Source organism: Palaemon carinicauda, chromosome 6, assembly GCF_036898095.1.
Source record: "Palaemon carinicauda isolate YSFRI2023 chromosome 6, ASM3689809v2, whole genome shotgun sequence".
NCBI classification, from domain to species: domain Eukaryota; kingdom Metazoa; phylum Arthropoda; class Malacostraca; order Decapoda; family Palaemonidae; genus Palaemon; species Palaemon carinicauda.
In genome coordinates this window covers 114,630,625-114,643,124 of record NC_090730.1, presented here as the reverse complement: position 1 = coordinate 114,643,124, position 12,500 = coordinate 114,630,625, and the positions used below count along the sequence as shown (strand labels likewise).

General features: G+C 30.5%; 1 protein-coding gene across 2 annotated transcripts in view; it reads right to left on the bottom strand.

The window, feature by feature from the left end:
• Nucleotides 1-1,027: 1,027 nt before the first annotated feature.
• LOC137642167 (acetylcholine receptor subunit alpha-like 2) overlaps nucleotides 1,028-12,500 on the bottom strand; it is a 39,098-nt gene continuing 27,625 nt past the window's right edge. For both annotated transcript variants that reach the window (XM_068374703.1, XM_068374704.1), the window contains exons 4-10: nucleotides 11,240-11,284; nucleotides 10,665-10,774; nucleotides 7,764-7,980; nucleotides 5,136-5,331; nucleotides 3,962-4,114; nucleotides 3,468-3,634; nucleotides 1,028-1,328 (exon numbers count right to left, since the gene is read on the bottom strand). In XM_068374703.1, coding sequence (XP_068230804.1) covers nucleotides 1,119-1,328; nucleotides 3,468-3,634; nucleotides 3,962-4,114; nucleotides 5,136-5,331; nucleotides 7,764-7,980; nucleotides 10,665-10,774; nucleotides 11,240-11,284 — 1,098 coding nt within the window. In that variant the 3' untranslated portion in view covers nucleotides 1,028-1,118. The remainder of the gene's footprint in view (nucleotides 1,329-3,467; nucleotides 3,635-3,961; nucleotides 4,115-5,135; nucleotides 5,332-7,763; nucleotides 7,981-10,664; nucleotides 10,775-11,239; nucleotides 11,285-12,500) is intronic.

Here is a 12,500-nt window from a genome sequence, read left to right as displayed (position 1 = left end):
CTCATGACATGTGGTTTGGCTTACAAAACAAGTTCGTTGCTCCTTAACATCCGGATCTCAATATTGATATTTTTGTTTTACTGCTCTGTTGCTAAACTATACTCAATTCTTTTCAGCGAGGTAGATTTGCACCGACTCGAAGGGGATGCCCTTTTAGCTCGGAAACGTTTCCTGATCGCTGATTGGTTGGACAAGATAATCCTTACCAATCAGGTAGCAGGAAACTTTTCCCGAGCTAAAAGGGCACCGCTGCGAGTCGGTGCAAATATGCCTCATTAAAGAGAATTGAGTATAGTATAATGATTCGATGCTTCGAATCCAAGTAAATTCCAACTAGGAAATTGGTGAAATTGTCATCTGGAAGATAAATCACACATAATTATAGCACAAATTATGTAGTTTTATTTTTTCCTGTAATTGGTTAGTTAACTTTACCGTTTCTTTCTTGATAGGTCAATATGCTGTATAATTTGAAATTCATATAAAGTTTTCAGTGATGCTTCATCAGGTTAATAAAAAAATGCATAAATTTCAACATTTCCTCATGAATGATATAATTCTCCGAAGAAACAGGAAGTACACATATCTTAATATAGTTATTAATTATAGTCATCCTGTTTTGCTTTTTCCTCTTACCAATAAGTACATAGCTTTTGTAAATATTGAATAAACCACGAACGTAAATTCTTTGACTGCAAGTTTCGGTCACTTACACACACACACACACACACACACACACATATATATATATATATATATATATATATATACATATATATATATATATATTTATATATATGTATATATATGTATATATATATATATATATATATATATATATATATATATGGATAAATATCAAAACAATATCGTGATCAAATAGAAATAAATTTCTACCTCATACTTGGGATCGAACCCTAGCACCTTCTAATGAAAGGCTAGGCCTCTTCCAACCATGCCACCAGAAGCCATATATATATATATATATATATATATATATATATATATATATATATATATATATATATATATATATATATACATTCTTCCAGGTCGCATTGCACCAACTGCAATGTTATAGTTATGATATACAAATCTCCTCTGGCGAGAAGAGTTTGCTAAAGTACTGAGTTATAACGGATTAAGCTTATGATACAAATAGCGATGTAGAGGAATAAGGCAAAGCGGTCCAGAACAGCCGAGAGAAGTAACCATTCACATCCGCCCATGCTCAGGCGACGAAGATCGTTGACATTGTTCGAGCCATCCTCAATGTCTAGTTCCTCACTCTTAGATGTGAACTCGAATGTGTGACTTGAATAGGTTAACTGTAATGGAGAATGTAAAGTTAGATCATTTTTAGAGGTGTTGATGCAATTGTGTAGAAGCAATCAGATTGTGTTAAGGGCATCAAAAATAGTTTCTTGTATTATAGTTGATTGGCTGCTCATGTTTAATAAGTAGTTTATGATTAATATTCAAACTGGATACCCCAGTATTATTCTAAAACCCAAATTGATTAAAACTATTAGAACCTTGCCAGAGTTCCAAGTGTAAAAGAATTTTGTTTTTATAGGTTCACAGATTTTATAAAGAAATTTTTTATTTACCACGGAAAGAACGAAGCAATTGCTGGAAGTAATCACTTTCGTGTTTAACATGATTACATGTGAACACTCCTTATATAGCAAAGCAGTAGCATACATAACTACCCAGATATTACTGCCATTCGAATCACCAAAGACTTGGGAAACAAATACCTAATGCTTTAAGACAGAGAAGCTATAAAAATAGCGCATCTTTAAGTAAAAAAAAACCTCTTAATTGGTGTAAAACTTGTGTTAGTAAATGAAACAAAAATATTGAAAGGTGTAATTTAGGTGCTATAAACTATAACGTTGATATGTATGCCATATACATTGTAAAATAACTCAAAGAAAATTATTGAGAAATAAACTAAAAAAATATATACCAATTACAGGTTTTAGTAAAGGGAAAATCTATGAAATAAGGAATAAAAGCGTTGTTACTACTAAAGACTAAATTCCTAACATTGAACAATAATTATGAAATGGATTGATGACCAAGAGGTCATGCATCGAGAGTAATCCTGAATACACGTTTTTTTAATAAGGTATTGCAGCATCTTTAGTTGTGGACGAGTTATTGCAATTGCATTATGGACACAATCTAATGGCCATTGCAAAGTCAGAAAAAAAGGTTATAAAGAATCGTTTTTGCAAGACAAAGGCTCCAACATAGTAAGGCTAAGAGCAAGTTAATGAGCTTTAGTTATTTAAGAACAAAAAGGCATCTGCAGAAACGCACGTCAGTGAAAGTGAAATGCATATATGTTTGCCTAGTGATGCACGGTATATAAATAAGTATAAACCTAATATCTGATATTTACAAAATAGTTATTAGATTATTATGACTTACAGCGAAGATATGTAGAATTAAATAGTTGATGTTAATATATTTTCAAATGAAATATAAAGGAAGATAGAGAATGGAAACTAAATCTATTTTAAGAAAAACTAAGGAAGGAACAGGCAATAACTAAAGCTAGGGCAAGCGAATCATTATACAAAAGATGTAAAATTTAAGGTTTCTTTGAGAAGAGAGCAGGATAATCAAATAACTTTAGCATGGAAAGGATAAGTGACAGAAATATTTTTTTTAAAGCTACAGGAAGGGATGAGACATGGACAGTTTGGAATGGAAAAGGAACATAGGAAAATTACAATTCCTGGGGACTTGGTTAAAACCTTTGAATTTCTAATTATTAAGTAAAAATTAAATATATAAAGAGAAGCATTAGCATATAAAAGAAGCATTTTGAGATGAATATTTACCCATAAGTGATAGTGGGTATACACTCGTTTAAATAGAGGTAGACTAATTTTCCAGTATACATTAACCTTGCTTATTAAAAGAAGAAAAAAACCATGATTATGAATGATATACAAAAGTGCAAAATGAATCAAGTCAAGATTCAATGGACACTTGAAACCATGAAATATATTAAAAGTTAATTTTCGGAATGCTTCCTTACTCAAATTGGACATGCCACTTCTGGAACTTTAACTATTGCAAGGTAAGTAAAATATCTCACCAAAAATTTTATTTTGCTCAGGTAGTGTTGACATACCTCACTAAAAAATAACGTGCATTCGAATAAATTTCCATTATGGCATATTCTATGAGTATAATATCAAGGATATAAAGTGAATATTTGGAATTTTTTCAAGGTTGCTGGAGCCATGCAATATACTCCACAGGCACACTAATCCATTGGCAATTTTACAGAATAATCTTATAAGTAATCAACCCCTTTTCATTTATACTACCCCAACGAGCTCTAGCATCGTAACAAATATTATAAATATGATTTTTGAAATAAGGATATGTTGCTGGTTGGCAAAAAAAGAAAAAAAAAAAAAGAAAAAAACGGGCCGCTAGCTTACCAAATTTCTGTAGTTTCCAAGACAGAGAGGATATGACAGGAAAACTATTATTTTCTTGATGAAGAAGGGGACACCTTTGGAACGGGGTTCACGGGCTATTCTCACAATCAGTGTAGACACAATCAAGCTCAAGGTAACTAGGACCACTTGCTGCCCGATCATCTTAACTGTGGACGAAAAGATATTAGTAAATTATAGATCACAAAGTTACTGAATTTAAATTTATAATTTTATACAAGTAACTGTTTACCCAAATTAAGTAATTAATTCGCTCTTCCAGTTTAGTTAGCTTATTCAAGAATACTTTTTTAAGTCATGTAAGATGTAAACAGCAAATTAGAAAGGGACTATACTTTCAAGGTAGTCAACAATAGATGACCAATTGACCATCCCTTGTCGATTTGAAAATGAGATGTTTTTTTTTATTCAAATATGCTCATAAAATCAAGTGAGTTTTTAATAGATAAAGTTTTGGTTATAGAGGGCTACTGAACTGATAAGGGGCGAGTGGGAAGGCGCATGTCCTATAATGAACGAAGCATAACCGATGTAGACCAGATTAGAGATGAGACACAACCCTCCGAGAATCATTTTCTCTCCAGCAGTGGGAGGCAGTTGGAATAAGAGTACAGTTAGGACACTTAGACCTGTAATAAAATAAAAAAAGCAACAACTGTTATACCGATAATCTACACTAATTCTATATATATATATATATATATATATATATATATATATATATGTATATATATATATATGTATATATATATATATATATATATATATATATATATATATATATATATATATATATATATATATATACACACACACAAACACACACACACACATATATATATATATATATATATATATATATATATATATATATATATATAAATGTCGAAAAAAGCAGTTTCTTAGATAAATTTTCATGATATAATAGTCCTTTAGATGTAACCTGTCATTCTACATATTTACATTCTTCGTAATTTCCATACATTTGTTTGTGTTAAACCAACACATTTCAAAAGGTATGTCATACTAAGTTTGGCATTGGATTAATTAGATATTTATTTTCTCACTATGTCTCTGGGTTAACTTTTGAAAACTCTTTGATTGATATCATATGGATTCTTGAAAAATATATATACATATGATTGATTAATTAATAACCGGTGGGATATTTTTCCTTTGCATTTTTCCTTTACATTTTTTGTATCTACAGAATTGATGTAACTATGTCTCTAGAATGATAAATTTCATGACATTTCATATCAATAAGATATCTATAAAGTAATCAATTTAGTATCATTTTATTGGCAAAGTATATTTATACGAATGATTCTGTGTTATTTAATGTTTATATGCGTCATGTCACAAAGATTCCGTGTTATTTAACACTATGTCTCATCTCTCTCATCATTGTTTCTTCCTAATGATTGGTAAATCATCTTGAATATCTCCAAAGTGTCTATACTTTAAAACGAAATTATGAAGGATACTTCAATTACCCTTGTCTCCCTTACTAATTCTGCCTAATATTGACGAAATAATTTTCAATAAATTGGCCGTAACTATGACCTTTTACTGTCCAACAGAAGTCATAAATGATGCTCACTGTTATCATTTTAAATTCATAACTACGAGGAACAATGTCAAACTTACATCCAACTGGGAGCTTCACAGTCCAGGCATAAAAAGGGGCATTTCTTTTTACCACAAAATCCATGAGGATTGTTACCAAAGACTCGTGACAGCAAGGATAATGGGATTCCTCTCTGCGGACAGACGTACTCTCGATGGTCCATTCAGCAGCCGAGATATTACTGCCGCTGGATGTCATGGCAACTGGAATATCAATCTGTGGATTTTTAAAGAGGATACTTATTGTTTTATGCGATGCAATTCATATTCAATATTCTTGTTTTGCCATAGATTTTAAAGATATAAATAATTTGAGAAAGATACAACAACTGTATGTCACATGACCCAGTTCTATGTGCATTGTTTAACTTTAACACGAGTTGTGATTTTTTTTTTCACATTGATGCTGTATTATCAACCAACATTGAGATATATAAATCAATTTATCCTGGGCTTGTTGCTAGAATCTTCAGAATAAGAATTTCAAATAGGTATTGGGCTTTTAATGAAACTTATATTATAAGGAATGTTGATATATAGCTACTCTGTAAATGTTAGAAAAAAAATGTTAATCAATATGTTTGAATTACCCAATAATAGAATGATCTTTAGAATTGTAGAAATAATTTTTAAAAAAATCAATCAGTTTACAATCTTTATTTCTTCAAATGTATATTTCCAAACACAACCCCAAAGTTTTATGAATATTGAATATAAATCGAAAATATTTTCCATCCCCAAATACTTTCTTTCTTTAAAAGATTCACCTTCCACCAGTGATGCATGCATTCTGCCTAGTTCTATCTTCAGTATATGAAAGAATGCTCGTGACTATTAAAATATTCAATTCCTTCCGCCCTTGTTATTTTTTCTTTCTTTATGTTAACTAGAGTACACTTTTCTATCCCAAACTCCATCTTAATGTCTCCTAATACAATTCTTACTGTCTGGATTAGCATAATAATAATAATAATAATAATAATAATAATAATAATAATAATAATAATAATAACAAAGGCTCCAGCAGCTAAAGTAGCCCAGTGAGGAAAAGAAATACGAGAATATAAAATAAGTAATATGTGGGTAATGAATGAAAAATATAAAAAACATTGTAAGATCAGTAACTACGTTAAAATAGATCATTCATAAACAAAACTATGAAACGAGACTTATGTCAACCTGTTCAACAGAAAGGAATTTACCAAAATTTTGAAGTTCTGAAGTTACACTGATTCATCCACCAGATTAGGAAAGGCATTCCAAAATCTGGTTGCAACTGGAATAAAACTTCTAGAATACTATGTAGCATTATGCCTTATGAAGGAAAAGGCATGCCTATTAGAATTAACTGCATGCCTAGTGCTACTTAAATGATTGTACAGTCTAGGAATGGATGATCTTAATTATGAAAAATATTGCATAAATGATTAACTGGACGTCAGTACTAGAGGTGATATCCAGATCAGGATATAGGAAATTTAATAGACTGCAAGTTTATATCAAACAAATTAAGATGACAGTCAGTAGCTGAAGACCAGACTGTCAAACAATACTCGAAACAAGGTAGAATAAAAAATTAAAACATTTCCAAAGAATAGACTGATCACCGAAAATCTTACAAGGTTTCCTCAGTAAGCCATTTTTTTTTTTTTTTTGCAATCGAAGAAGAAAAAGGCCGAATGTGTTTCTAAAAAGTAAAATTTCAACCAATGAGATGTAAATAGCTAATGAGACCTTGTCAATGCAAAGATCTGGATGTTGAGGAACCACTGTCCTCGACCTACTAACAATCGTACATTAAATTTTGTTAGGGTTTATCTTCGTGTCCCATAATTTGCACCATGCACTCATTTTAGCTACATCTTTATTAATGAATTAAGCAACCTTAGGTCTAAATTCAGGAGATGGAATTGATGTAATGAGAGTTGAATCATTTGCATATTCCACTAGTTCGTTTTCTAGGCCAAATCAGATACCATTTGTGTATAGTAGGAAACGTAATGGGCGAAGAACAGTACCCTCAGGAACACCAGATATGACATTCCTATAGCCCTTATGATATCCATCTATAAATAATCTCAGCAATCTATTGTATTACTTAAAGATTCAATAATGATGTTAAGAAATGACTAGCCTATTCCCATCTGTTTAAATAGGAAAATAAGGGACCATGATTAACAGAGTCAAAGGCAGCACTAAAATAAAAACCAATCATAACTTCCTAACTATAGTAAAGGTATTTCTGTTCAGCATTGGTAATTGTAAGAAGGGCATCACATGCTCCATTATTTGTTTTCATTTCAACTTTCCAGCTCTCTCAGCTGGATAACAGGTCATATTCTATCCGCCTATAAGTAGATGTTTTTTTTTTATGGAGTACTTTAAACATACATAAGTATATAGACTGTTACATACCCAAGTGAGAAGAGTGAAAGAAAGATAGAAAACTGTAAAGTAATTTAGAATAAATATTACAATTCACCTAAATTCTATTCTGTAAATTCATTAGATCAACCCTTATGCATTAAGAGGTAAAAAACAGAGTGCTATATCCTTTAACAAAAGCATTAAATAATTTCTCAATTGGTGATATGATGTTTGCTAAGACATTCAACTAGACGGAATGATATAGAAATCAATTAATCTTACCTCAACTTTATTGTCCTTCAGGAAAAGATCCAACATATGACCTTGGTGGACCCATGACCCGAGTCTGAGTGTACAGTGGTGAGTGTCATGAGGCCAGTAAGTGAGATCCATAACACAACTGAATTTGAATTTATAAGGCGACGTGTAGAGGATCGTCCCATCGTCTGGGTAGACAATCATTGGCATAGAAGACCTGGGTACGTGAGTCTGAGATGCTCTGAAAATTAGCACGTTATTATTTCATCTATTATAAGTAGCAGGATAGCTTATTGTTGTTGTTGTTGAAATAGGTAAAATAATATAGCAAAGTTATTATTATTATTTTCATTATTATTATTGTTATTGATATCATTATTATTATTATTATTGTTATTATTATTATTATTATTTTTTATATGATTATTATTATTATTATTATTATTATTATTATTATTATTATTATTATTATTCAATCTCATATTTGCAATATTTATTACTTCCTGTGTACCATATGAAATAAAATAAATATACATCAATTACTAATAAGTATAAATTCTGTTCCTAATTTACAAAAATAAACATATATTGATAAAAAGTTCTATTGAAGACTGCCATTTAATATCATCATTGAATTATCCATAATTAAGTTATCCGTGGGGGGATCTCGACCGTAATTCAATAAACAGAAAATCAGTATTTTATTCTTTCAGTCTCAGCATTCCTTCAATTTCTAAAGTTGTGACTATTAGCACGTCTGAATTTTCGTTATGGTTTGTCAGTGTGAGTAACTATTTGCAGAATTACAAGAAAAGAAAATATACAAAATTAGTAAAAACTTAAGACGATTTTCTTCTGGTGTCTAAGTTTTAATTGAGTAGTTTCTTGAAAATCTATCAATCTGGCATCAAGACTTATTTATCAACCAGACAAAGCAAAGTGAATTCAGGTGTGTATTCACTGAATTGGCATAGACACAAAAGCCTGTTGTTTCTCTATTGTATCACTTGAATATTTCGTTTTTCATTTTAGCTACATCTTTATTAATGAATTCAGCAACCTTAGGTCTAAATTCAGGAGATGGAATTGATGTAAAGAGAGTTGAATCATTTGCATATGCCACTAGTTCGTTTTCTAGGCCAAATCAGATACCATTTGTGTATAGTATGAAACGTAATGGGCGAAGAACAGTACCCTCAGGAACACCAGATATGACATTCCTATAGCCCTTATGATGTCCATCTATAAATAATCTCAACAATCTGCTGTATTACTTAAAGATTCAATAATGATGTTAAGAAATGACTAGACTATTCCCATCTGTCTTAGTCGACGAATCTTTACTGATGTCTTATGTAATCCAGTTACGACACAGATCCTCACAATGTAGTTATACCAAAATGTAGAAAACAAATCTTGTGATTCCACAACACCGATCCACTTCTAATCAACTAATCATGATCACCTACGGACTCACTAGGATGAGCTTGCACATTCTCAAGCCTCGAAGAAAAATATATTTCTTTGGGAAACAAATATTTTCGATCACAAGGTTATCACAAAAAGACTTTGGAGCCATTTATCAACATTCAGTTAAGATTCTCTCCCCGGCATAATGTATTGTTGAAGCTTTAGTAATGAAGCAAATATAATTCATTGCATTAGGCTAAAAAAGACAAGCAAATATAATAACAAAAAAAAGTAAGACTTTTGTATAATAAAACCAACACGAGGGTTTCAATAAACCTCATTAGGACTTTCATATATGAAAAGAAGAATTTTTCCCACCAATGGATTTCTTTTTAAAGGGATATCTCAAAGATGATGTTTACGCCGCAAAACCAGCGACAATCGATGATTAGAAAAATTAAATCGAAAGACAATGTCTTGCAATTGCAAATGAAATGTTTGGAAATGTTGTCAAATCCATTATTGTATGTTATATAATCAAATAATAATTTTCACATTTTATTTTTACTGAATTTGATATAACTCCTTAGGATTATATCTATGTCAACAACCACCTACTTGAACACAAAATACACGAGTACTAGGAAGTCAAAGTGTGAGTAATTTTTTGGACACCCTGTATATATATATATATATATATATATATATATATATATATATATATGTATATATATATATATATATATATATATATATATATACATATATATATATATATATATATATATATATATATATATATACACATATATATATACATGTATATATATATATATATATATATATATATATATATATATATATGTGTATGTATGTATGTATATCTATATGTGTGTATCTACATATATATATATATATATATATATATATATATATATATGTATATATATATATATATATATATATATATATATATATATATATGTATATATATGTGTGTGTGTATGTGTAAGTGTGAGTGTGAGTGTGCATGGTTGTGTAAAACAAGTGCCTTCCGGAGAAATTAGCCGGTTAGTTCTAAACAATTCTTTGAGAAAGTGTTTCTATTCCTATGTCCTTTCTTTTCCATTCTTCGCCCTACTACAATTTATAATCAACCGGGAACCAGTTTTATAGCTATGGCTTACAAAAGCCCATACGTTAGACATTGATGTGACTACATTAACTTTCTCTCTTGAAAATCTGACCCAAGTATTTTTACTGATTAGGAAATGTAGCTCTGGTAGAAAATTCTAGACAATCACCATATTATAAATTAAGAAAAAATAATAATTGCATGTTGGTAAATTTACCACTGAAGAATGAAATGAATTTCCAGTGCCATGACTGACAGACATGCATGGAGGGGATCTTAACCTAATAAAAACTTTTGGGTGACATTATGTACATCTCTATATACTGACAATTTCAATGGTTAGCATAGATTCTTCTGAAAGAGGAATCTAATTCTCTTACCCATTGTAGACAGCCAAGTCAGGTGTCCATATGGTCTCTGGATCCATTCCTAGAAATCCTACGTCCATGTGTTTGTTGAGTTCCCATATCAAACGTGGATCGTCCCAAAGCTGTTTATGATAAGATATAATTAGCTCGTAATACTAGATATAGAAAGTTTTGATTGTGAAATTATTCCTTGCAATTGTTGTATTTATATTACTTACTAGACACCGAATCATGTAAAATTTTATTTTTTTCTACCAGGGGAAATTAGGGATTATCCATTACTTGTATGGCCCTGGACTTCAAGTCAAATTTATTTTAGAATATAGTGCTCAAAGTAAAGTTTTATTGTGTCAGAGTCAGTTTAAAAGTTTATTAATTTTGCGTTTCTATATTCCTATGTCATCCGAAGCTTCAATGATTGTTCAGTGAATATAAATCCTACACAATAGGATTTCATTTTAATATCTTCTACTGATATATCAGTTTATATCATTTTGTCTTTGAACTATTAAATATTAATTCTAGCTACATTGTTGAAGGCTCAACAATTTTCATGATTTTGCATATGATAGTGCAGAAATACGTACCATCGACAACCTCGTCGAAACTTCCATACTTTGATCTGATTCGCGCTGAAAAAAATAAGGATTTCATTCGTAAACCTCATGGCACAATGATTCAATTCCATATCTGTATACAATGCTTGTAGAACAGCACAACTTATATGATAATTGCTTCAGGATACACACCACAAAAAGAAAATTAAACGTACTACCTCGCACAAATAACCTTCAAGATGTTAACTAAAATAAAAGTATCGAGTTACTACTGCCTTCAAGTGCATAAATAGTGAAATAAATTTTAGTAATCGTTCATCATATTCTATGTAAATCTTGAGACTACTCTTTTATTAGTCAAACTCCAAAAGTTTTGCAAAAGATAATATCTTATCATGAAGATTGTATAAGTGATACACTGCGTAATAATAAATTTTTCGTTTCTGTATGGAAAAAACAAGACTGCAATTAATTTGTCATGGAAAAGATCACTGATCTAATCAAGTTATATGCAGGAAGGGTACATAAAATTATTACGACTAAAAAAGAAGGGATGTCAGTTGCATACGAGTCCAGACCAGAAAACAGAAACAGATTCGAAAACAGGGTAAAAAAAAAGAAGATAACACTTGCACAGTAAAACAGTTACACACACATACACACAAGAATCCAAAGTGCACCAGCACCGTAGATATCTTGTTACTGTAACAATAAGGTTTTATTCTTCGACTATCGATAGTTGTTGCCATGGATAACTTCATGGCTGATGCTTGACTAGAGATAAAAATCGAAAAAACACAACAGATCATCCGAGATGTTCAAACCATTGCACACGTACTTGATGCTTCGTTTTATTTCTCACATAAATTGCATTACATCAATCAAACACATATATATGTATATCATAGAAGAATGCAGATGTGGAGGTATGTTGTCTATATAGCTAAGCCTAAGTGTTTTACAGATATAAGATAAATTTATTTCTGATCGTGGAATACTATATATTTCATGATTGTCACTTCGATAACTATTCCCAATCAACAGGTTGTTCAAGTTGCAGTTATATATGGACATTACCCTTTTGTTAATTATTTTCGTAAGGTACATGGAATAAGAACTATTCTTGGAATATTAAACAAAGTATATTATTCATTGATTAATGTTTCTAGAAATATTTCTTCCATTTTGGTAAACTCGTCTTCTATGTACTCAAGACAGCATATTCTTGGCGCATTAAAAAAAAAAAAAAAAAAAAAAAAAAAAAAAAAAAAAAAAAAAAAAAAAAAAAAAA